Source organism: Microplitis demolitor, chromosome 4, assembly GCF_026212275.2.
Source record: "Microplitis demolitor isolate Queensland-Clemson2020A chromosome 4, iyMicDemo2.1a, whole genome shotgun sequence".
Taxonomy (NCBI): domain Eukaryota; kingdom Metazoa; phylum Arthropoda; class Insecta; order Hymenoptera; family Braconidae; genus Microplitis; species Microplitis demolitor.
In genome coordinates, this window is record NC_068548.1 from 13189944 (window position 1) to 13212731 (window position 22788).

At 30.2% G+C, this 22788-nt stretch overlaps 3 protein-coding genes across 4 annotated transcripts; all 3 read left to right on the forward strand.

Annotated features, from left to right (window-relative positions):
- The first annotated feature begins 5373 nt into the window (after positions 1-5373).
- On the forward strand, positions 5374-14529 carry LOC103579183 (uncharacterized). Of its 2 annotated transcripts, XM_053738783.1 has the most exons (7): positions 5374-6042; positions 11490-11576; positions 11670-11852; positions 12132-12455; positions 12700-12917; positions 13146-13305; positions 13398-14529. In XM_053738783.1, the coding sequence occupies exons 2-7, from the start codon at positions 11528-11530 to the stop codon at positions 13550-13552; spliced, it is 1089 nt and encodes a 362-aa protein (XP_053594758.1). In that variant the 5' UTR covers positions 5374-6042; positions 11490-11527; the 3' UTR covers positions 13553-14529. The 2 variants fall into 2 exon arrangements, with proteins under 2 accessions (XP_053594758.1, XP_014298400.2); XM_014442914.2 differs by lacking the exon at positions 5374-6042 and having other exon boundaries at positions 11472-11576.
- LOC128667673 (uncharacterized) lies at positions 8351-11076 on the forward strand. The gene has a single exon (XM_053738782.1). It carries the CDS (start codon positions 8920-8922, stop codon positions 11056-11058), a length of 2139 nt encoding a protein of 712 aa, XP_053594757.1. The 5' UTR covers positions 8351-8919; the 3' UTR covers positions 11059-11076.
- A 6814-nt stretch (positions 14530-21343) lies between the features above and the next one.
- Positions 21344-22402, forward strand: LOC128667541 (uncharacterized). The gene has a single exon (XM_053737913.1). It carries the CDS (start codon positions 21344-21346, stop codon positions 22400-22402), a length of 1059 nt encoding a protein of 352 aa, XP_053593888.1.
- The last annotated feature ends 386 nt before the right edge of the window (positions 22403-22788 follow it).

The following is a 22788-nucleotide window of genomic DNA, read 5'->3' on the forward strand; positions in this document are numbered from 1 at the left end:
TTCTTACCAGGGACAGCACAAGTGGTGGACGTGATCTCGTAACGGGCATTGAACTACTTCCGCTACTGCTTATAGCACCGGCGATTTTCCTCTCCTACATACATATGGGGCGTTCCATGCCAAATCGAACACCATTTAGCTTTTGAACCTCGGAATTTTTTGTAACTTTTTTATCTTTTAGCATAGGTTGAGAGAGGCTTTCATGATTTTTTTCAAATTTTTTCCGCCAACCGTTTTCAAAATATATCGAATTTTGAAAAATGTAAAGATTTTTTTTTCAAACCCCTATAACTTCGCGAAAAGTGGTTTGAATAAAATTTTCAAAGATACAAAAAATGTTTATTTTCAGATATCTTTTCAGTAAAGAATATTAAAAAAATTTTTTGAATCACGTTTCTATTGAAATTAAAATTTTTAATCATAAATTGTCGATTTACTAAAAACACGTACTGATCGATTTTCCTCATAATGTAATAAAAAAATGTAATATTGCTTAAAAAAACAAACACATTTTTCTTAAAAAAAAAACATATTTAAAAAAAAACTCTTAGAAGGAGTAAAATTTTTTTTTATTTAGGCATAAAAATTTGCTGACTTCATGAAAAAATAATTATGATTTAAGATAATTATTTACTAGGTGCAAGAAAATTTTAATTTTCTGAATCTTTAAAAAAAATTTCTTGTATCACGATTAAATTTCTTGGTTCAAGTGTTTACTCAAAAAACGCTGACGCTATAAAGTTTTAAAGTTCTAATCCAAAAAGTAGACACTTGGAGTAACAATTTCCTTTTTTTTTATTTCTTGTACGACTTATACGACCATTTCTCTCGAAGTTACGGTCTGCTGAAAATCACCCAAAAATTTGGAATTTTTTTTTGATCCTTTCATTTTTTCGAGTAGCGTATATGATTATATATGACTATATGTAGCTTTATAGAATCGTTTAGAACTATATATAATTTTATATAATCATCTGTGATTTTTCTCAGCGTTACATATAATTGTATCTCATTCTATAAAATCACCATTAATTTACTGTGGAATCATAATAAAATCACCGTTAATTTACCGTGGAATTCTGGGGAAATCACCATTAATTTACTGCGAAATCGTGGTGAAATCACCATTAATGTACTGCAAACTCGCAGTGAAATCACTACTAAATCACAATGACAAAATGGCACAAAATCACTGTGAATTCACGATGAAATTACCGTAAATACCCCGTTAAATTACGGTGAAAGTAAATTCACTGTGATTCCACTGTGATTTCACAGTGATTTCAAGTCCGTAAGAGTATAGTCATTTATTGTCGAGTTGTAAATTTATAAACAAAAATAAAATTTGTCTTAAAATAATCAAACTTAAATCTTCAATATCATTCAAATGGTGAGGCTTACGAAAAAAAATATAATTAACCATTTTCGTGGAGCATTAAATTTCCTATAAAATTCTCTGAGAACATTTTTCTGTACAATTAATTAATGATGAGGTATGAACTTTTTTCTATTGGACTGAGAAAAAAATAAAAAACTGCGATCAGCAGGATCTTCCTATTAAAATTAAGAGCTCATATTTGGTGAGAATTTTTTCAAGGTGTCTAGCAACCCATTTTTTCGTGTTGCTTGTAGAAAAAAACCTAGTTGATTTTTTTGACCCACCCTAATATCTATATATGTTCCGTCGATGACGGAAGTTCTACACTAATTGTCATCATAATAATGTATAAAAATCCAAATATCAACGGACTCATCATCTAGCTGTGATTTAATTAACTTCATCATTAAAAAATAAGTACTCATCGGTACTGTCAATTCATTTTCGTAATTATTTCATTGGGATTAAATATTATTCCGCGAGTTAATCAGATCACGTGTGTATTGCGTTGCAATTGAACAAGTCGAAACTTGTTGCGCGTGGGTACCATCTATTTGATTACTGGGGATCTATTCACTCTATTAAGTATTGGAATTATTTGTGTATGGTTATTTCATATTAATATTCATATTAATGTATTAATGTTAACAACATGAATAATGTTTAATATTTATTCGCATTCCGTTAATATCCACTTAACATAACTTAACCAAGTACATTAAATTTTAATTTAATCAAACAAAAGCCTTGTCGCACCGTACTGTCTCCGTACAATTAATCTATCAATATCAATTGATCAGAATCGAATCTAACGTACGTTTTAACAACCGCCTTGTCGTACTCTATTGTCTCTAGACAATCGAATCAAAGATTCAACATCTCTTGATTAAATACCATTGATTTACACTCTCACACGATTCAATCGTACAACGATTCAATTGTGCAATCTACCCGATCGATCGGTTAACTATTCTCTGCGCATTCAATAGTATAAACACTCGACAACGCAAGGACTAACAACCAAATCTCGATACGAGAAAGATTCTTTCGAATACTTATTCGTTGGATAACACTACATACTATCCAATGGTCCACTAGTGGATAATTGGGCTCTCACTTCTCTCATATGTAGACCTATATATTATCTTGCAATCATTACCATCAAATCTCGAGCAAATATAACGATCCAGCATCTCGTAGTATCCATCTTTATACGTTCTCACGTATACAATCCACACCTACATATCAACACACCCACACACACACTATCCATACATTCTATTTCTTGTATCTATATTCCTCATTGTAATTTTTCTCCAATGCAGTTTATGCCGTAGTGCTTTTTCGATATTTTTTTTGGTTTAAAATACTTTCTTCTTTTTGTCATACCCAAAAGCACGAGGTTCATTTAAGATTATCCCTATCTTATCCTACCCATCCTTATTTTATTTATTTATATTACTAACCCTGATTAAAAATACTCATTGAAAAGGATTGAAAAAGATGAGAATTGAATACTTTTGAATACTGTCTATACCACCAGATTTTCATCTGGGCCTAAAATTAATACTTTTCAATTCTATTGAATCCAAAAATAATATGAGAATTTTTAAACTTCCGAGGAATTGAAAAAGATTCAAAAGAATTGATATTTTTAATCTTTCTGAATACTTTTCAATACCAAAATAATATCACATTTCGGGTCACGTGTGGGATTTAAAAGAATTCAAATGAATTGAAAGTTTTTAATCTTTTTCAATCCTTCTTAATACTTAAATAGTTCGATTTTCGGATCGAGTGTAGGATTGAAAAGAAATAAAATAAATTGACATTTTTTAATCTTTCTGAATTCTTCTCAATATCTAAATAGTTCGATATTTCGGATTGAGTGGATTGAAAAAGATTCAAATGAATTGAAATTTTTAATCTTCCTGAATCCTTTTCAATATCTAAATAGTTCGATATTTTTGAAGGTATTGAAATGATAAAAGATTGAATTCCTTTCAATACTTTTGAATTCCATTTTAAGAATTACAAATCATTCAAATGATCAAAATTTCAATTCCATTCAATACTTTCCAAAACCTCCGTATGGATTGAAAAGAATTGAAATAATTTTCAATCCTTTTCAATGAGTATTTTTAATCAGGGAACTTAATTTAATTTTTAGGTATATTTATTTTTTTAATAATAGAACAAATAATAATAAAAATGAGAAATCGATTTTCATACTAATAATATATATATATATATATATATATATATATATATATATATATATATCATAATTTGATAAATTTTTAATATCAATTTTATCGAATTTTTATTTTGTCAACTATCAATCAATCTCAAATCTCCAATACTTAAAAATGTTCAAAGGTTTCGACAGCAATTTTAAAGTATAAATCGATATCGATTTATATATGAATGTTTATAAGTTTATAGATAAATAGATTTGATTATATGTATCTAATGAACTTTATTGTAATTTATGTACAAAACCAAATTTATCATTAGGTGCATTATTTACGTAGGATGTATCGACTTGATTATTTGAGTTAAGTAATGTCATAAACTTTTATTAATTATGTGTGTAACAGACTAGAGGATCAGACTACAAACCTGCGATAACAAAAGTTAAGCAGCATCGACGTGGCACATTGAATAAGGGGTGACCTCGTATTAAAATAGTAGGGAATTATTATTATTATTATTATTATTATTATTATTATTATTATTATTATTATGTCCTCGCTGCTAAAAATGTATGACAAAATAATTGTCGATGAATTAAAACCAACTCTAATAAAAATATTGATGTATTCTTGTTGGTCAATGCACAAGAGTTAAGGGATTATACACCCCCTAAACTTAATTTTTCAGAAAAATCCAAAAAAAAAACGTATTTTCTACGTTTTGGACCCTAATCTATGAGGGGTGGTTTTACACCCTGGACATGTTTTTCCGCAGCTAAAAAAATACGTATCCCTTAGATTTCAGGAGAGAATAACATATCTCAGTTTCATTGAAATCGAAGGGAGACACTTGGGATACCTTCCTTATGAGTCAAATGTCATTTCAATCTTTATTTTGATCACTTTCATTGACTCCTGACGGAATACATTTATTTTATTGAACATAATTGGAAATAAAAACTGCCAAAATGCGTGTATATTAAAGATTTCCGATTCATAAAATTTCCTACTTTAACATAAAACATAACTTATTAGAGCTTGAAAAGCTTCTCAAAAATAATCGTATGCTAGTGTATTTCCAAGCTCGAAAGTGTATTCGCACTAATGTTTTCGAACTCCTTAAGCTCGAAAACCACGGGAAGTTTTAGGGCTGACCCGCAGGGCCAAACATCGCTCAGATTTTTTTTTTAGTTTTTGCTCAATTTCTCTGAAACGACTCAACTTTAATTCGATTTTACTGCAAAACTTCAAAATCAAAAAATAATGAGAAATCTACTCCCATTTTAAACGCCAAATCTGCATTTTCGAATTAATTTGATCTAAAATATCGATAAACACTCAAAATGTGTTATAAATTGCAGTGTGGCAGATTTAAGTATTTGCTTAGGAACGTCCTTACAAATAATTCCAAGTGCAAATTTGCCCTTGTTCACTAAAAAATATGGAGGTCGTCTTGTGATATGCAATTTGCAACCAACTAAGCTTGTGAGTATTGTCGATTAGTTTCTTTTACGAACTTTATTTGTATAAAATTAAATATTCTAATTTCAGGATAAACAAGCTGATTTGGTTATCAATGGTAATGTTGATAATATTATGACAATTATAATGAAAAATTTGCAAATTCAAATTCCAGACTATGATAGTGCTTTAGATCCCACTAAAAAATTAAATCCACTGCCGATAGAAATGGAATGGTCAATAACATCTCGGCAAATTAGAGACATGCAAGTACTTTACAAGTTAATTTGTACTCCCGGTAATCGAAAAAATAAGAGTGAGTGTAGAAGAAAGAAGTAAATTTGTTTAATGAAAATGTTGGCAGGAAATCAATCCCTAGAGCAAAAGTTATTGAGCTTTCAGAAGACAAAATAACATGTCAGTTTCTCGTAACACAGTCATCAACTTCGAAGTAAAAAATAACAGTTTAATGCTTTGTAGTGAATCATCTTTAATTGTACGTCATTCAGTATCATGCTGAGCTTTAGTACATAGTGGAGAACATTTGATTACAATCCGAAATTTTAGAATAAAAAATGATACTTATCCGGATCTAAAATTTTCGTTTCCTTTATTTTCTTCAATAAGAGATTATAGTCATGATATTAGAATACTTTCAATAAGTGTTCAGTGCAACAACTCAATAAAAATTCTATCTCAAAGAACGATACCCAACACAGGTACATAAAATTACTGTCTTAAAGTTATTTAAGTAGAATTCATAAATTATACCTGTTTTATAGTATAGTTTCTGTAAAGATCTCTTCTGAATATTATATTTTAATTAAATTCAAACGTCTTTAATACTGTACGTTAATAAGAAATAATAAAATTTTCAGTATTTTTTATTGAATTTGGCGTAATTCTTTGGCAGATCCAAATTACGTTGAATTACCATAATTTACTGCATTTTTGCTATAATTTACCATTGAATACGGTATTTCTACGATGAATTTGCTGCATTTTACGGTAATTTTTACAGTTTTTATAGTACCATACTATACGGTAAAATACCGCAGGTCTGTTACAATTATACGGTGAATTACCTTTTTCTCCTCGCAAATTTACGATAACAATACTGTACCTTTGCTGTAAAATGCTGTACGCTTACCTAAAGTAACTTCGACTCCTTAATCGCGTAGTTTCAGGCCTCAAAATGCCCCGCTACAACCAGTGAGTATTAATTGAAAAATATTATCCAACTTATTACACAGCAAGGCGGAATAATACATTTAGTAAATAATATAGTAACCTTCAAACATTTGAATAATTAACTAATCATTAACAGAGGGAGAATATTTTGTTTTAAAAGCTCGTACAAAAACAGCAATGTTTGTTCGAGTGAATAGTAAACTTGAAGAGGGTTATACATCTTGCATTGGATTTGAGAATAGATTTACGCGTTAAACTAATATTAATATTTTTTTTTACTAAATTCTTTTATATTTTTAGCATGAATTTTTATTTTCTTTACATTCAATTTCAAATAAAACATGAAATTGATTATAAAGACTGTCATAGACATCGGACTATTTTTCAAAGTATTGAGTAAATAAACAAATGAATAAATAAAATAGCTGCATTACCCTGATTAAAAATACTCATTGAAAAGGATTGAAAATTATTTCAATTCTTTTTAATCCATACGGATATTTTGGAAAGTATTGAATGGAATTGAAATTTTGATCATTTGAATGATTTGTAATTCTTAAAATGGAATTCAAAAGTATTGAAAGGAATTCAATCTTTCATCATTTCAATACCTTCCAAAATATCGAACTATTTAGATATTGAAAAGGATTCAGGAAGATTGAAAATTTCAATTCATTTGAATCTTTTTCAATCCACTCAATCCGAAATATCGAACTATTTAGATATTGAGAAGAATTCAGAAAGATTAAAAAATGTCAATTTATTTTATTTCTTTTCAATCCTACACTCGATCCGAAAATCGAACTATTTAGATATTGAGAAAAATTCAGAAAGATTCAAAAATGTCGATTCATTTTAATTCTTTTCAATCCTACACTCGATCCGAAATGTGATATTATTTTGGTATTGAAAAGTATTCAGAAAGATTAAAAATATCAATTCTTTTGAATCTTCTTCAATTCCTCGGAAGTTTAAAAATTCTCATATTATTTTTGGATTCAATAGAATTGAAAAGTATTAATGTTAGGTCCAGATGAAAATCTGGTGGTATAGAAAGTATTCAAAAGTATTCAATTCTCATCTTTTTCAATCCTTTTCAATGAGTATTTTTAATCAGGGTATACATAAAAAAATGATGAACACCTCAGAATGCAAAGTTCTTAATTATTGTTTCAAAATGAAAATAAAGTGTTTAGAAAAAAACCTATTAATTATCTGATGTCTGCCATTTTCAGTGTCACTTTCACGACTGAAAAGGTTATCATACACAAAAAAAATTATTGCTCGGCCCAAAAATTCTTTACTTGCGCCAAGAAAATTTTTACTTGCTCCCCCCCCCCTCCTCCTCGCGGTATTAAAAGTAATCTGGAAATATTCTGATACCACGATGCAACCATACAGACTCCAGAATATTTCCAGAACGGTGTTGTGCCTTTTTTTGAGAGTGAACCCAGAATATTTTGGAACGGGGTAAATTTGAATTTACCGTGTCAAATTAAGTCAAAATAAAATCTATTATGCGCGCTGTCAATCACATGGCGAAGCCACCCAGGGTTATCCCAGATAGGGTCCCAAGCGGCACACGTCACTTTTTGGTATTAATTTAGATAACAATTTTCGTCAACTTTTAGTAAATTTCAGAAGTTCACATAAATTCAACAAAATGACAAATTTCAGAAGATAACTTGAATATGTTACCGTAAAGTTATCGAGAAATCGTTAACAATCCGGAATCGTTAAAATAGTTAGCAATAAGTTACTAAAAATTATATTCTTAAAGATGATAATTTTACAATAACAAATAGTCGACATTTGTTGGATAACATTTCAAACATTATCGCAGGTCCTTTAAACGTCAACAAAAAATCAGATTTAAAAGTTACCAAATAGTAACTTTAAATGGAGTACCTAAAAGCTAACATATATTGAAATATGAAAGGTTAAAAATGTTAACTAATAATTTACTTTAATTTCACATAATGATCGCATAAGCAGTGTCGATTTCAAAAGTAGAATAAATACATAATTGTCCATCTCTTATTGAATTAATGTTACTTTTCTCGACAATAACGTATTGATTTTGTTATTGTTATTGAATGGTACATTTGTATTTTAGATGGCGCAATAAAAGTTGTTGACTTTTTGTTGAATTTAAGTTAACAATTGATAACATGATTACTAATTGTCAACTTTAATTTAACATGAAGTCAACATATTTTCGTGCCGCTTGAGTATGGTATACTACTCGTAAGCGTACAAAAAAACATTGTTAAGTTTTTGTTGAATTTAAAGTAACAATTGGTTGACTTAAATTCGGGATAACAAATAGTCGTTTTAAATTTACCATTAAGTCAACAATTTGTATTGTAACACTTGAGTAAAAGATTAAGGCTAACTTATAACTAATTTTTAGTTAGCATTCCCATTTATGGTAACATCTAGTGACCTTTGGGTTGGCAAATAGAAGCTTTTGTTTTAACAACCGCGGTAGGTTGAGGCTCTTGCCATGTCAGCCATTTTATCTAGTGTGCTTCAGAAGTGCGTATCTGTGCCTGGATAAGCTACCCTTGTGAAATAATTTTTATATAAAACATTTTATTTAAAAAATAACGATACAGGCAAGTATAAATATGATGGTTTTTTAATCTATTTAATTTGTTCTGTTTTGGGGATGTTAGTATTACAACTGTTCAAATGATAACTAGAAAACGGAAAGATTTCATTAACCTCTCAAAGCGTCAGCAACGGCGACGTATTGATGAAAAAGTATTATCAATTATTGATGAAAACTTGCATTTGAAAAATGATTTTCATAAAAAAAAAAATGATTCAATTGTTGAAGTTAATGTGCCTAGTGAAAATAATACAGAAAATAGTACCACTATACTTTCTAATAGTAATGTTGATGTTAACAATTCAGATTTTCAATGGGACAATGATTTTGAGTATGCACACAATGATGATAACGATAGTGATTACGATGATGATGATCATCACGATAACATAGCTAGCAATTTCAGTTTTTCCCATATTGATCAGACCTCACTAGAATTAAAGTCACAAAATATGATGATAGACACTAATGAAATTGATAAAATCAAATCACTTACTTCATTTATACAAAATTGGCATATCAAACATAGAGTTACTAGAGAAGCTTCAGATGAATTATTACATGGTTTACAAGCGATTATGGGTTTTAATATTCCATTAACTATTAGGTCTATCATAAAAACACCGCGATGTATCAAAAATATTGTTGATCACAATGCTGGTAAATTTTTATATTATAGTATTGAGCAAGCAATAACAGATCGTCTTTTTCACATAGATATATCGAAAATTCCACCAACTTTAGATTTGTATATAAATGTAGATGGTTTGCCAATTTCCAAAAGTTCCAAAAGTGAATTTTGGCCCATTTTGGGTAAAGTTCTTAATATTTCTTGCTTTGCTGAACCATTTGTTATTGCTATTTATCATGGAATTGGCAAACCTTCATCTCTTGATCAATATCTTCAAAAATTTTGCAAAGAATATTTATCATTAAATAAAGAGGGATTTATTTATAAAAACCATAAAGTTAAAATAAGCATTAAAGGTTTCTTAGCTGATACTCCTGCTAAAAATTTTCTTCGTTCCTTTTGTGGTCACACCAGTCGTTGTGGTGAATGTATCCAAACAGGCAAAACCGTCAACCATTGTCGTATCTTTTTAGAAACTAACTCACCGCTACGAACTGATAATCATTTTAGGATTAATGTACCTGAACAGTATAAAAGTAAAAAGTCACCATTAGAAGATATCGGAATCAGTATGACAAAAGATTTTCCGTTAGATTATATGCATTTGGTATGTTTGGGCGTGATGAAAAAGTTGCTTTTAATATGGGTACAGTTATTAAAAGGTTCAGATCAAAATGAAGATAAAAAGTTTGCTACGTTCAATAAATTTTTTATGAGTTTGTCTTCTTCCATTCCTTCCGATTTTGTTCGTAAACCGCGTTGCTTGAAGGAAGTTAACAGGTGGAAAGCTACTGAATTCCGTCTATTTCTTTTGTATCTTGGTCCAGTTGTACTCCGTTCAATATTACCTCAAGCTTTATTAATTCATTTTAATGTACTAAACTGTGCAATAAGAATTTTATGTGACCCTAAAGAGTACCGGAAAAACGATGTTTATGCAAATGAACTGTTAGTTTACTTTGTCGAAACTATGAAAACTTTGTATGGTGAAGTATCATTAATTTGTAATGTCCATAACCTTATCCATATTACTAAATATGTTTTAGATCATGGCCATCTCGATGAATTTAGTGTTTTTTGTTTTGAAAATTTTTTACAGTCTTTAAAAAATATGATTAGAACCGGTAATTTGCCTTTACAGCAAGTAATGAATCGAATCATCGAAAAATCTAAAAATTTTAAGCCTAAAAATGAACTCTTTCCATTTCAATTTAAATTAGTAGCAAAAATATCTAAAACATCAAATCTTCCAGAAGGCTGTAATAATGAATATAAATCAATTGAATTTATCAATTTTAAATTAACTAACACAACTCCTAATAACTGTTGTTATTTACAAGACGATACTGTTGTTTTCATAACAGCTATTTGTCATTATAAAGAAAATGCCGTTATTGTTGGACACGCACTTACGAATCCTCTTGGTTTGGAGGATTATCCATGTGATTCTCGCAATCTTGGAATTTATAAAGTTGATGAAATTTCAGATTTACGAATTTGGCATGTTAGACATATTATCCGTAAAGGATTTGTTGTTGTAAATTATGATTCTTGCTATGTTTTTCCGATTTTACATAGTGATTTTTAAATACTACTTTTATTTTTATTTCTAACAATAATCTAGATAATGAAAAGAATCCGATTATTTTTTATTATATTTGTTTGGTAATAAGAGCCAATGATCTGAAATTGATTTTAGTGTACGTTCCAGATAGCCAGAGGCGATAAATAATAAAATATATAATATAATAATGGCTGAATTTTTTCTGTTTTTTTTTTATTTTATTTTTTTAGGTGATTTGAAATTATTCTTTTCAATAGATTTATACTTTCGTTAAATCCAACGTTTTACCTTAAGTTTGCCTACTTCTTTCTTTTTATTACTTTACTAAAAGTTTCACCCAAATTTCATAGATAGAAATTTTTTTTTCGAAAATATAGAATTTTTAAGTTTTTTGCCGTTCAATTTGTTTGAAGCTCTTTACTGGACTTTGATTTATGCTTATTTTTTCATCTAAGGTTCATGAATATACATCACATTATTGCAATTTAGAAGAATGTCCAATAAAAAAATTGTTAAAACCTTGAAAAAGGGTAAAAAATCAGGTATATAAAATACAATAATATTATTCAAACATTTTCTTTTATGTCCTATACTTGTCCGATGAATCCTAATATGTATTATGTTGTTCTCATTAGGTTCTATAATTCCGATTCCACAACCACCCCAAAATTTCGTAGGTGCAACAAGCCTCCAAGATTCAAATGCACTGTTGGAAAATCCGGCAGGTGTATTATCTGGCGTTGAACAATCACAAGTAGTAACCAAAGTATCTAAACAGTTGTTGGCACAGCTCCAATCAGCAAATTTGATTGTACAAGGTATAAAAAATTGCAGTATTAAATTTTTTTATTATACTCGAAGAAATGTATGAAATTTACCACCATACTCTTATAAACTATTGCATTAAGTAACACAAAGATGGCATGTGACACAATACTTATAGTGTTATTTACTATACGGTATAGTAAAAACCGCGGTAAGTATGGTACTACTCGTAATACTTATGGTACTCAATGCGATAATGTATAAGAAAATGGTAATAACACAATAGTTTTTTTCCGTGTATAAGTTCTAAATTATGAATAAAAAAATTGCAGCTGTCGATGCCTCTACTTATGATGATATCGATGAAACTCCAGAGGAACAGGTTGAAGATGCTTCAACAGATGCCATGAATCATGAGGGTAGTTACCTATTACCTACTGAGGACAGTAATCAGCAAATTTTAGATTCAGAAAACCAAGGACAAAATTTGTCCCAAGCTAAGGAACCGTCAAACATGGATTCCACTGCTGATGGCGTCGATCAATCACCCGTAGTTGAAGAGTTGGAGAATAACTTCGTTCTTCAACATGGAGGGATTTCTCTTCTAGCAAATGAACTTTTAGATTACGGACATCCACATTCAGATCAATGTTGTAGTAAGTATTAGTACTTGATATTTTATATTCTGGTATGTAGGTATATTAGTAATAACTAGAAGTAGCTTCTATAAATTGTTATCACTAATTCAACCCTTGGAACGTACTAAAAATTCACAAAAAAGTAAAATTAATGTATACATCTTACTATTGGAGAAGAGCAGAGTAGATCATTTTCGTAATGTTCGAAAAGACAAACAGTATATTGTACTCAGTATAGTAATTGATGTCTTTATATTTCCAGGTGTTTGTAAAATTACTTTGTCCTTGATTTTACGTATGGTCACGGAGATTAATGAACGATTAAACAATATACCGCTCTTATTAAATAGTAATCAACCACACAGTGTTCTACAAAACGACAACAATCATATTTTACCGAAATTCCCAATTAAGAAGAGAAAACAGCTTGAAGAATTCGATAAACAACTAGATGAATCAGACGACGTGAAAAGTGCTTTTGTAAGTTATCATATACCATAGATTTACGGTGGACTTAACCGTAGATGTTTGATGGACTTTTCCGTAGATTTACGGGAAATCCGCCGTAAATTATGGTAAAACCACCGTAATTTATGCCAAATCTATCGTAATTTGGGTCTGTTAGAAAAATAATACTAGTTTTTCTGATCGGATTCAGTTTCACTGAATTAGATTCAAATTTATTATTTATTATGCAAATGATTTCAGAGACAAGAAATAAGCAAAATAGGAGGTAAAAATCCACAAAAAGGTACAAAAGCCATCCTAGACCATTTGTTGACTAATAAGATCGCGGCTAAATCGTCGTGGACTGGTATTCATGGAGGAGTCAAGATTAAAGATACGGCTTTTGTAAAAATTTTAACTGGTTAGTAAATTTATTTAATTTAGAATCGTAAGTGCAAAATATAATTGCTATTTCATAATTGCTATCATCTAATTTAATAAATATTTTAATAGATTTTTTGGTATCAAAGTATGGATCTAGTCATGCAGAAACTAAGGATAAAGTGGAAGATAGAATTAAAGACTGGTTTCAGCGAGGTAGTGATCGTTTGAAGGCGGAAGAAAAAAAAATCAAGCATAAATCGTATGGTGAATTTTTCACCGGATAAAAAATACTAACAATATATTACTTAAGTATGTAACTGAAGATCGGAACGTTTTTCGCACAACGAAAATGAAAAAAATGTATGTAATTTAACTATACCAGGAGTAGTTTCGAAGATCAGGAGTGACCTACAATTTTCAGCTGACGTCCTAACACTGATTCGAAACATTTTAGAAATTCAGATTCGGTATATTATTTACTTTCCATTTTGGCTTTAGTATTTTTGTCCTGCGGAAAATGTTTCGATCTTTAAGTACATACTTAAGTAACTACAATGTAATCTTGGTATATAAACATTTATAGCTAAGAATTATTTAAGTACATTTGCTCTAAGAGTTAAAAAAAAATTAAACATTGATAAACTTCTAACAATCAACAATTACACTTGACTCGGGTCAAGTAGTAAGTTGAAACAGGAGATTTAACAGTACTATAAGTATTATCATAAATATTGCATTCATTGCTTTAATTAAAAGTTTTACGTGTTTTGAAAAATGTGCCAAGTTTCCTTTTTGCTTTAATATTAAACAATCTAACTGTGATCTTATGCTGTGCGAAAATAATACTATCACATATCATTAATATTAAAATAAGTTAAAAAAAGCTAGACTGTTATATATATTACTTAAAAGAAATATAAATATTTATAATTTGTAGGTGAAGTCATAGTTCTAAATCATAAATATAAGATATTTTTTTAATTTAACAAGAAAATAACTATGGTACAAAATTTTTAATTACTACAATTTACAAGAAAAAATTTTATTAACATACTAGTAGGTATAAATAAGAGTTTCAAAAGTACTGTTACTATTATCTTAAATAAGGTAAAAGACTCAAGTACCTGATCACTCATTTATTTGTATATCTATATTTACTAAACTTTACTAATTATAGATATACAAGTACATGGAATGATCGGGTACTAGGTCTTTTATTTTCTTGCATCAATTACTTTGATTAAAAGTATTGCGTGTTTTAAAAAATGTGATGCTAAGTTTTTTTTTTTTTTTATTATAAAAATATTTACTACAATCTCATGCTGTGATTATTTTCGAAGCGAAAATAATCCTATCACATATTATTATTATTGAAATAAGTTGACAAAAAAAGCTACACTGTCTTATATATTAATTTGAAGAACCATAAATATCGTAAATTTAAAGCTTAAGTAATAGTTTGATATTATAAATACAAGGTATTTTTTTATTTGATTAAGAAAATTACTATGGTGCTAAAGTTTTCTTTACTGCAATTTATGAGGAAAAAGTTTATTAAAATAATAATAGTTGTAAGTAATGTGTTCAAAAGTACTGTTAATATTATCTTAAATATTACACTAATGACTTTGATTATAAGTTTTGCGTGTTTAAAAAAATGTTATGTCAAGTTTTTTTTTTAATATTGAAAAATGTAACTATTATCTCCTGCTGTGATAATTTTTTGGGCAAAAACAATATTATCACATATAATTAATATTAAGATTAAAAGTTAAAAAATAATAATACTGTGATAACAGTCATATATTACTTTAATAAAAAAATTCATATATTTTATAAAATATTCATTTTCTTTTATAAATTATTATTACTAATTGGATACATGTATAAAATTTTTGACACTGATATAAACAGATTGTGCTGCTAAATTTTGTCTACACGTAAATATTTATACGGTACTTATTGTTTATTTCTTTTGTCGTAAATTTTGTAAATGTATTTAATTATAATTATATATACCTATATACCCCTAAATAGTAACATTAACTTGCCATCCATAAAATAACTTTTCCATAACTCAATGCTATCTTTCAGTTTACATTATGGTATTGCAATGTGCAACAAATTGTCGAATTAGTATTGAAATAATAGTCATTATTAAGTCAACCATAAAATTAACCAAAATTTACTCATTTTGACAACAAAAAATAAAAAATTTGGTTTTCAAAAAGTTATCTTTTGGTCATCTTAAATATCACATTTTATTATCAGTTTGTAGTTAACATTTTTCTAACTTATATATGTTATCAATTTGTTACTTTATGAGATAACTTCTTGTAAGGACATTAGGGATACATTGCGGTAGAAAATTAGTCGTCTTTTTGGAAGTGATGATGGTTAACATTTAACTTTTAAAAGTTAACTTTTTTGATGACTATATGTTACCGGTGTGTCGCTTGGGGTGCGACTAGTCGTCCGGAAGTAAAAATTCCAAATGCTCGTCCGTCAGTCCCCAATTAGAATTAAGTAGGAGTGACTCAAGACCGAAGACGCTCAAAGTCATGCGGGAAGCAAGTAATTAAAAACGGGAAGACGGAAGCGAAACGACAGTTGTCGCCGGAATAGTGCGAGAGATGGTAAACAATTTTGGGTAGGTTCTTGAGGCACTTCGCAAAATTTTGTAAGTGCCCCTGAAAGATCCATAAAAAAGATAGTTGAGCTCTGGCTAGGGGGTAGTGGCTCCCTGAAAACCCCTAAATTTTTGAGAAACAGAAATTTCCTTACTCAAAAAATGTTTTTGAGGCACTTTGATTTTTATATATATTTAAGTTAGATATGTAAAGAATTGATATGTAAAAAAGCCAGATCAATTAGTTGGCACTTAATGTTAGACAGACTAGTGAAAACTGGTTTGTAAAACAAATTCAAAATATGTTTTAGAGGCACTCTGAAATTTTGGGAGGGTAATATATGAAATTAAAGATAAATAATCCCAAAAAGACAGATCATTTTAATGGAACTTTCTATCTGCCAGATCGTCTTAAAGTATCGCGTAAGTGCGTGTGAACACCACTATGTGACGCTTATGGTGCGAAAGAGAGCGTATACCAGCTGTACCTCTTGCTCAAGACCACTACGACGTGATTGGCTCTCGCGAAACCACGTGACGTATAGCGCGATTAATTTAACAAATTGGAATAAATAAATGTTACTGATAATAATAGTAATAATAAAATTTAAAATAATATAATAATAATATTGATAATAATAATGATAACAATAATAAAAATAATGATAAAATAAAAATAAATAACAATAAAAGATAAAAAAATAACAATGAAAATAATACTAGTGATGAATAATAACAATAATTATATGCAGAAAAATGTATTAATTGAATTAAAAAACTACAAGATAAAAAAATCATAAAAATAAATTTTTTTTTATCTTCCCGCTTAGAAAATCGATGATTTTCAAAAATTTCGGGAAGTTATTGTTTTCACCCCGATTTTCGAAAATCGAGTTTTCATCAGATGTCGACGTTTTGAGGTCCTAGAAAGCTATTCTGACTATTTTCAGAATTATGTCCGAGTGTCTGTATGTATGAGTGAGTGTGTATGTGTGTGTGTATGCATGTGTGTGTGTATGTATGTGTATGTGTGTGTGTGTGAATGGTCTACAACTTTTTAACTAATGAATCGATTTGGATGTTTAAGGCGACGACTGAAAGAGCTTGTTGGCCGTCAATTTTCCTGGAAATTTCAGATCATTTGATCGAGTAGACTCAAAAATATTGGCGAATTACACATTTAGTTAATTGAACATAATTAGAAATTAAAATTTAAAAACCGCTTGTTCATGAATGATATTCGATTCTTAAGCTTTGAAACTTTAGCATAAAGCGCAACTTGTTAGAGTTTGAAAAGCTCATAAAAAAACAATCGCATGCAATAAGATTTTCGAGCTCGAAAATATATTCACAGTGATATCTTCAAGCTCCTTAAGCTCGAAAACAGCGGGAAGTTTTGGGGCTGGCCCGCAGGGCCAACCGACGCCCGGATTTTTTTATTAGAGATTAAAATTTTCATTTTCATTGTTATTTTTTTATATTTTGTTATTATTTATTTTTATTTTATCATTATTTTTCTTATTGTTATCATTATTATTATCAATATTATTATTATATTCAAAAAATTATTACATTCATTATTTAAAACAAATTATATACTTTTGTGGAAATATACCCTGGCTTGAGAAATCCGATTAATTGCAAAAAAATAGTTGCGGTCTTTGATGTTGCGGATAACTTGCCCTGAAATTTTTTTTAAAGTTTTTCTGACTAAATTAATACTTATTCTTTTATTATTATTATTATTATTATTATTAATTATAAATCATAATAATATTTCCACGTTAAAAAGTTTTTAAATGTAATTTAATTATTATAATTTGAAATGTTTTAAAATTATTTTTGGAATTTAAATAAGACAAAAAATTTTTTACATGGTTTTCTTTAGACTAATTTATCATTAATTACTTTACATCATTTAAGCATTTTACAATAATTTGAAAATATAAAAAAATTTTTTAAATTCCATACTATAGTAGCTTAAGACTTGATTACCTAATTAGTCAGTTACCTACCAAGATTTACTTTACCGACGGTTGAGTTTTTGTTCGACGTGATGTGAATTGCCTCTTTTTTGAAAAACTTAGCTTAGATACTTTTAAAGAGTTTGTTATTCATACTATTTGTTTTTTTCATGTTGTTAACTGGATTTTTGTTCAATTATCACATTTTACGATTGAAGTGTCAGTGTCATATCAATTTAGAGTTTTTATTTTAATTTGTACTTCATTTAGTGTAATATATAAGCTGTGGAATGTATATACTTTGATATTGACCAATTTTGCTTTTAAATTTTCTTGCATTTGTTGCGTTGGCTACATTTTCGTTCGGATCTCTCTTAGGCACCCGAATTCCCTTAACAAAAGAAAAGATACAGATAATTTAAACGATACATACAACAATCTTCTAAAACAAAAATAATAACAAATAATATCACAGTATAACAGGGATAATCTAAAATAAATTGGTTTTAATTGTAAATTAAGATTTGAATTTGAATTTGATTCGACTGCGCTCTCGGCCCACGCATCTCCGTTATCCCCACGCCGTCGATGATCGATAACCTGGGACTCTACTAATTTATCGATGCATTTGGCTGTGCGACGAATGGGTGCTTTGCGAAGGCCCCGAGTCCCGCCATTTCTAGAAATTTAAATTTGGGGAAATTTTGGACGGTACGAGCCTGACAGCGACACATACAACTTGGGAAGACCTGTTGGTGTGTCGGGTGCGGCGGAAGAAGCCGAAAGGAGCCGAGCTCGGAGGAGAATTTACTCTCCCCACTAAGCACAGAGGAGTCACACACACAGCTGTGACTCTCTGTACATGAAAAATTCTGAGAATCCGATCTCAGCCGAAGCATACAGCGGGAAAAATAATAATAATAATAATAATAATATAAAATATAAAAATATAATAATAATATAAAAGAAATTCGAATTTTTTTTTTTTAAATAAATTTTTATTTAAAAAAAAAATTTTTTTTTTTTTTTCAGGATTAAATTATTATAAAACAATAAATTATAAATATTATGATTCTTGCTAGTAAATATTACTAGCGAGAATGGCGATTGATAATTATTACACCGGTAATTCTCAAACGCAGCTTTTATAATAGTTCTTATGAACTACGGGTAATCGTGGAAACAGTCAAGTGGAGTGAGCGACTACTTTGGAAGCATAAGCTCCGTCGTCGAGTCCTCGCTGATACAAATTTTTTTTTTCTTTCAAATTTTTAACTTTTTTTTTTTTAATGTTTAAATAAGAGTTCATGTATCAGTACTAGACCATTCCATGCATTTATATATCTATATTTGTGAACATAGATATACACAAGTATAGATAGATACAAATGCATGAAGTGGTCCGGTACTAATACATTTAAACTCTTTTTGCGGCTAAACTATTGAAGAAACGAAAGTGCACCAAGAGACCTTTTTTATAGAGATTTTTATGCTTTAAAAAAATAGTCTCTTATCATTTTTTCGTATCTTCAATAAATAAGCCAAAATTTTGAAAAAAAAGCCATTTTTAGGTTTTTTTTCAGTTTTAAGCTCTCTTTGCGGCTAGGAGATACGAAAGATTACTTATGACACAGCTTTCCACATTACTCCGGAGGTACTGTGTCCTGGCATGCGTTTCCACTTTTTTTATATGGCGGGATCCTCTTGTAGGCCTAAACCATGGTTTAATTATAGCTAAAGGCTTTATATTTACTTTACTAATAGAAAGTAGAGCTGATGGCTCTCAAAATTCATCAAGTATTTTCTATTTTCACCCTCATAAACGTAAGTTGAAGTTTTACAGCGTTGATCCATATGTGTATGTATACACTCTTCAATTGGATTCTTTATCTCTATGATATTTGCTTGATTATGCAGTTCATCATTTGAAAGTTCATTTTTTATTTTCATTGTATTTTTTACTTTACGTTTCCTTGTCATTAGTACTGTTTAAAATTTACCCCTTTCAAAATTGATCAAGATAAATAAATATATTTCTATTCTTTCTATCTGAAGTGAGCGGGGCTATCAATAAGTATTGTTATCAATAAGTAAGACAGAAGTCGTAACATTCATCATACCTTCTGTCTTTGTCACTCTTACGGTATCGCTGATGACAGTCTCGGTCAGCGCCGGCCGATTGACAGCGCTGCGACAATCGATTGTTATTGTCTCTGTCTTACTTATTGAGTCATTGGGGACTGCGCGGCTAAACTTTTTTTGTCAAGCAGTTATATTTAATGCAATACCAAAATTATTTTTATGATAATTTTTAGTTGTTAGATGCATTTTAATTCAAATGCTCTTATAATCTTCACAAAAGCAATTTTTAATGATGACGAAGTTTCTTAAAGTCAATCGCGTCTCTTTAAACTTTAAATGCCCGAAGGAGTTACACGCGCGCGTTTTTCGCGCCTCGGATCTCGGTTATAAACAAATGTGCCCGAAGGAGTTACACGCGCGCGTTTTTCGCGCCTCGGATCTCGGTTATAAACAAATGATGCTTCGTTTGTTCGTCAACGGACGCTGTTTCCGTAAACGATCAATTTTACGTATAAAGTTACACGGTGTGCATCAGCTATTGGGATTACTGCGTTCCTGAAATAAAATTTAAAGGTATTTAACTAAGTATTTATATATTTTTATTTTTATAATTATTATTAACATTAAGTACAGTGTGAGTTTTTTAATGAATAAATAGTGTAGATTATTTAAATTATTAATAGTTAAATTCACGTCCGACTTTCTAAGTATCGCGAACGCGTTGGTTAGAGTTTATATAGATTTAATTGGTCATCGTACTATTGCTACTGTTTCTGTTTTTTTTTTTTAATTAAATATGGATTTATCAGAGCCTTCTGCTAAAAAATCTCGAGTCAAGACTTTCCAGCAGCAATAGTTCGATGATTTTCCAGAGTGGAGACAATGGGTGAATGAATGTCCGTCAGACCCCACGAAATTCTTTTGTGTTGCGTGCGATATTTATTTAACTTGCGGTAGGTCAGAAATTGACAGGCATTTAAAAACAGATAAACATATTCAGCTCACGCGTACCTATCATCTTAGAAAAGGTATTGTTCATTCTAATGTAGGCATTTTAGGAAATTTAACTCTTTCACCAGTTAGCTCTTTCACCAGTTAGCTCTCTCCCAGTTAGCTCTCTCCCAATTAGCTCTCCCCCAGTTAGCTCTCCCCCAGTTAGCTCTCTCCCAATTAGCTCTCCCCCAGTTAGCTCTCCCCCCGTTAGCTCTCCACCAGTTAGCTCTCCACCAGAGGCCAGTTCCCTGCCATCTTCTTCTGGACTCAATTTTAATGATCGAGTCAAAGCTGCCGAAATTAGATTTGCAACTTTTGTTGCTCAACATAATATATCTTTTTCTACTGCTTCGGACATGTTGAAATTATTTCAAATGATTGGTAAGGAACCTGCTATTCTTCAAAAAATGGCCATGGGTAAAACTAAAACTACCAAAGTAATTAATAACGTTGTTAGTGTCCGTGAGTCAAAAAGGGTTGATGAGGTTGTTAAAAACACCAAATTTTCTGTTTTTGTTGACGAGACTACTGACGTTACTAATGAAAAATGGATGACTTTGATGGTTCGCTACGTTGATCCACAAACTTTACTCGTTAACACCGAGTTGTTGAAATTAATCCATATCGATGCTATTAACGGTAGTGCCGACCGATTGGTTCAACAATTCATCAGTGCGATAGCTGAAAAGGAAGTTCCTCTGAATCAAATCATTAGTCTTGCCTGTGGCAATGCTTCGGTCATGGTTGGTCGAAATAATTCTTTCAAAGTTCATTTGAGTAAGAAAATCCCTAACCTTTTAACTCTCCCCTGCATTTGCCATTCTTTAGCACTTGTCGCTAAAGATGCCAGTACTGCCATACCCTCGAAAGTTCATTCTTTCGTTGCGGATATTTCTTCTTTTATTAATAATAGCCCAAAACGAAGCGCAATTTTCTCCCAATTTCAGGATTTTTATGATGAAAATCCTTCTAAAGTTACTCGATTTGCTGCTACTCGATGGTTGTCTCGTCAAATAGCAATTACTAGGATTTTAGATAATTGGCAGGCGATTAGAGGTTTTTTGATTGACCAATCTTCAGAAAAAAGTGCAGCTGCTGATACCTTAATAGAAACTATGAAGGATCCCTCGACGAAAGCGTATTTACTTTTCTTGCAATGGGCACATGAACCTTTTAATAAGATCAATGCTCATTTCCAAGGAAATGATACGCTAGTCGGTCAACTGCAACCTTTTTCGAAAAGATTGTTCACTGAAATTCTGCAAAAGTTCATGAAATCTGCCTTATTGAAGCCTGAAATCTTTGACAATGGAGTTCACGAAATAAACTTTGGATTAATCACAAATCAACTTGATTTGTCTAAAGTCGACGTCGGAGCAAATTGTGAAGATTTCTTACGGCTTCAATTAAGATCAGGCGATCCTAAATCTGAATCAATTGTTCACCAGGTGCATGTCAATTGTTGAAATTTCTATGTAATTGCTGCTGAAAACATCCGCAAGAGATTACCGTTTGAAGATAGTTTCTTATCCAGTCTTACTGTTTTTGCACCGGAATTGGCACTCTTTAAAAAGGATAGGGAATCTTCATTTTTAAAAGTCAAAAATGTCTGTGGTGTTCTTGGCGTTCCTGTAGACGGATCTTTTCAAACTGAGTGGAATTTGTTATATTTTGTTGATGTGAATTTAAAAAGTCAATGGAGCAAATTGACATTTGACGAAATGTGGATGAAAATTTCCACTTTCACTTGCTCAAATAATAATATACAATTTCCAACTTTGCGCTTACTTTCAGGTCTCATCAGATCACTCCCCCATTCAAATGCTCCGGCTGAAAGGGCGTTTTCGTTAAT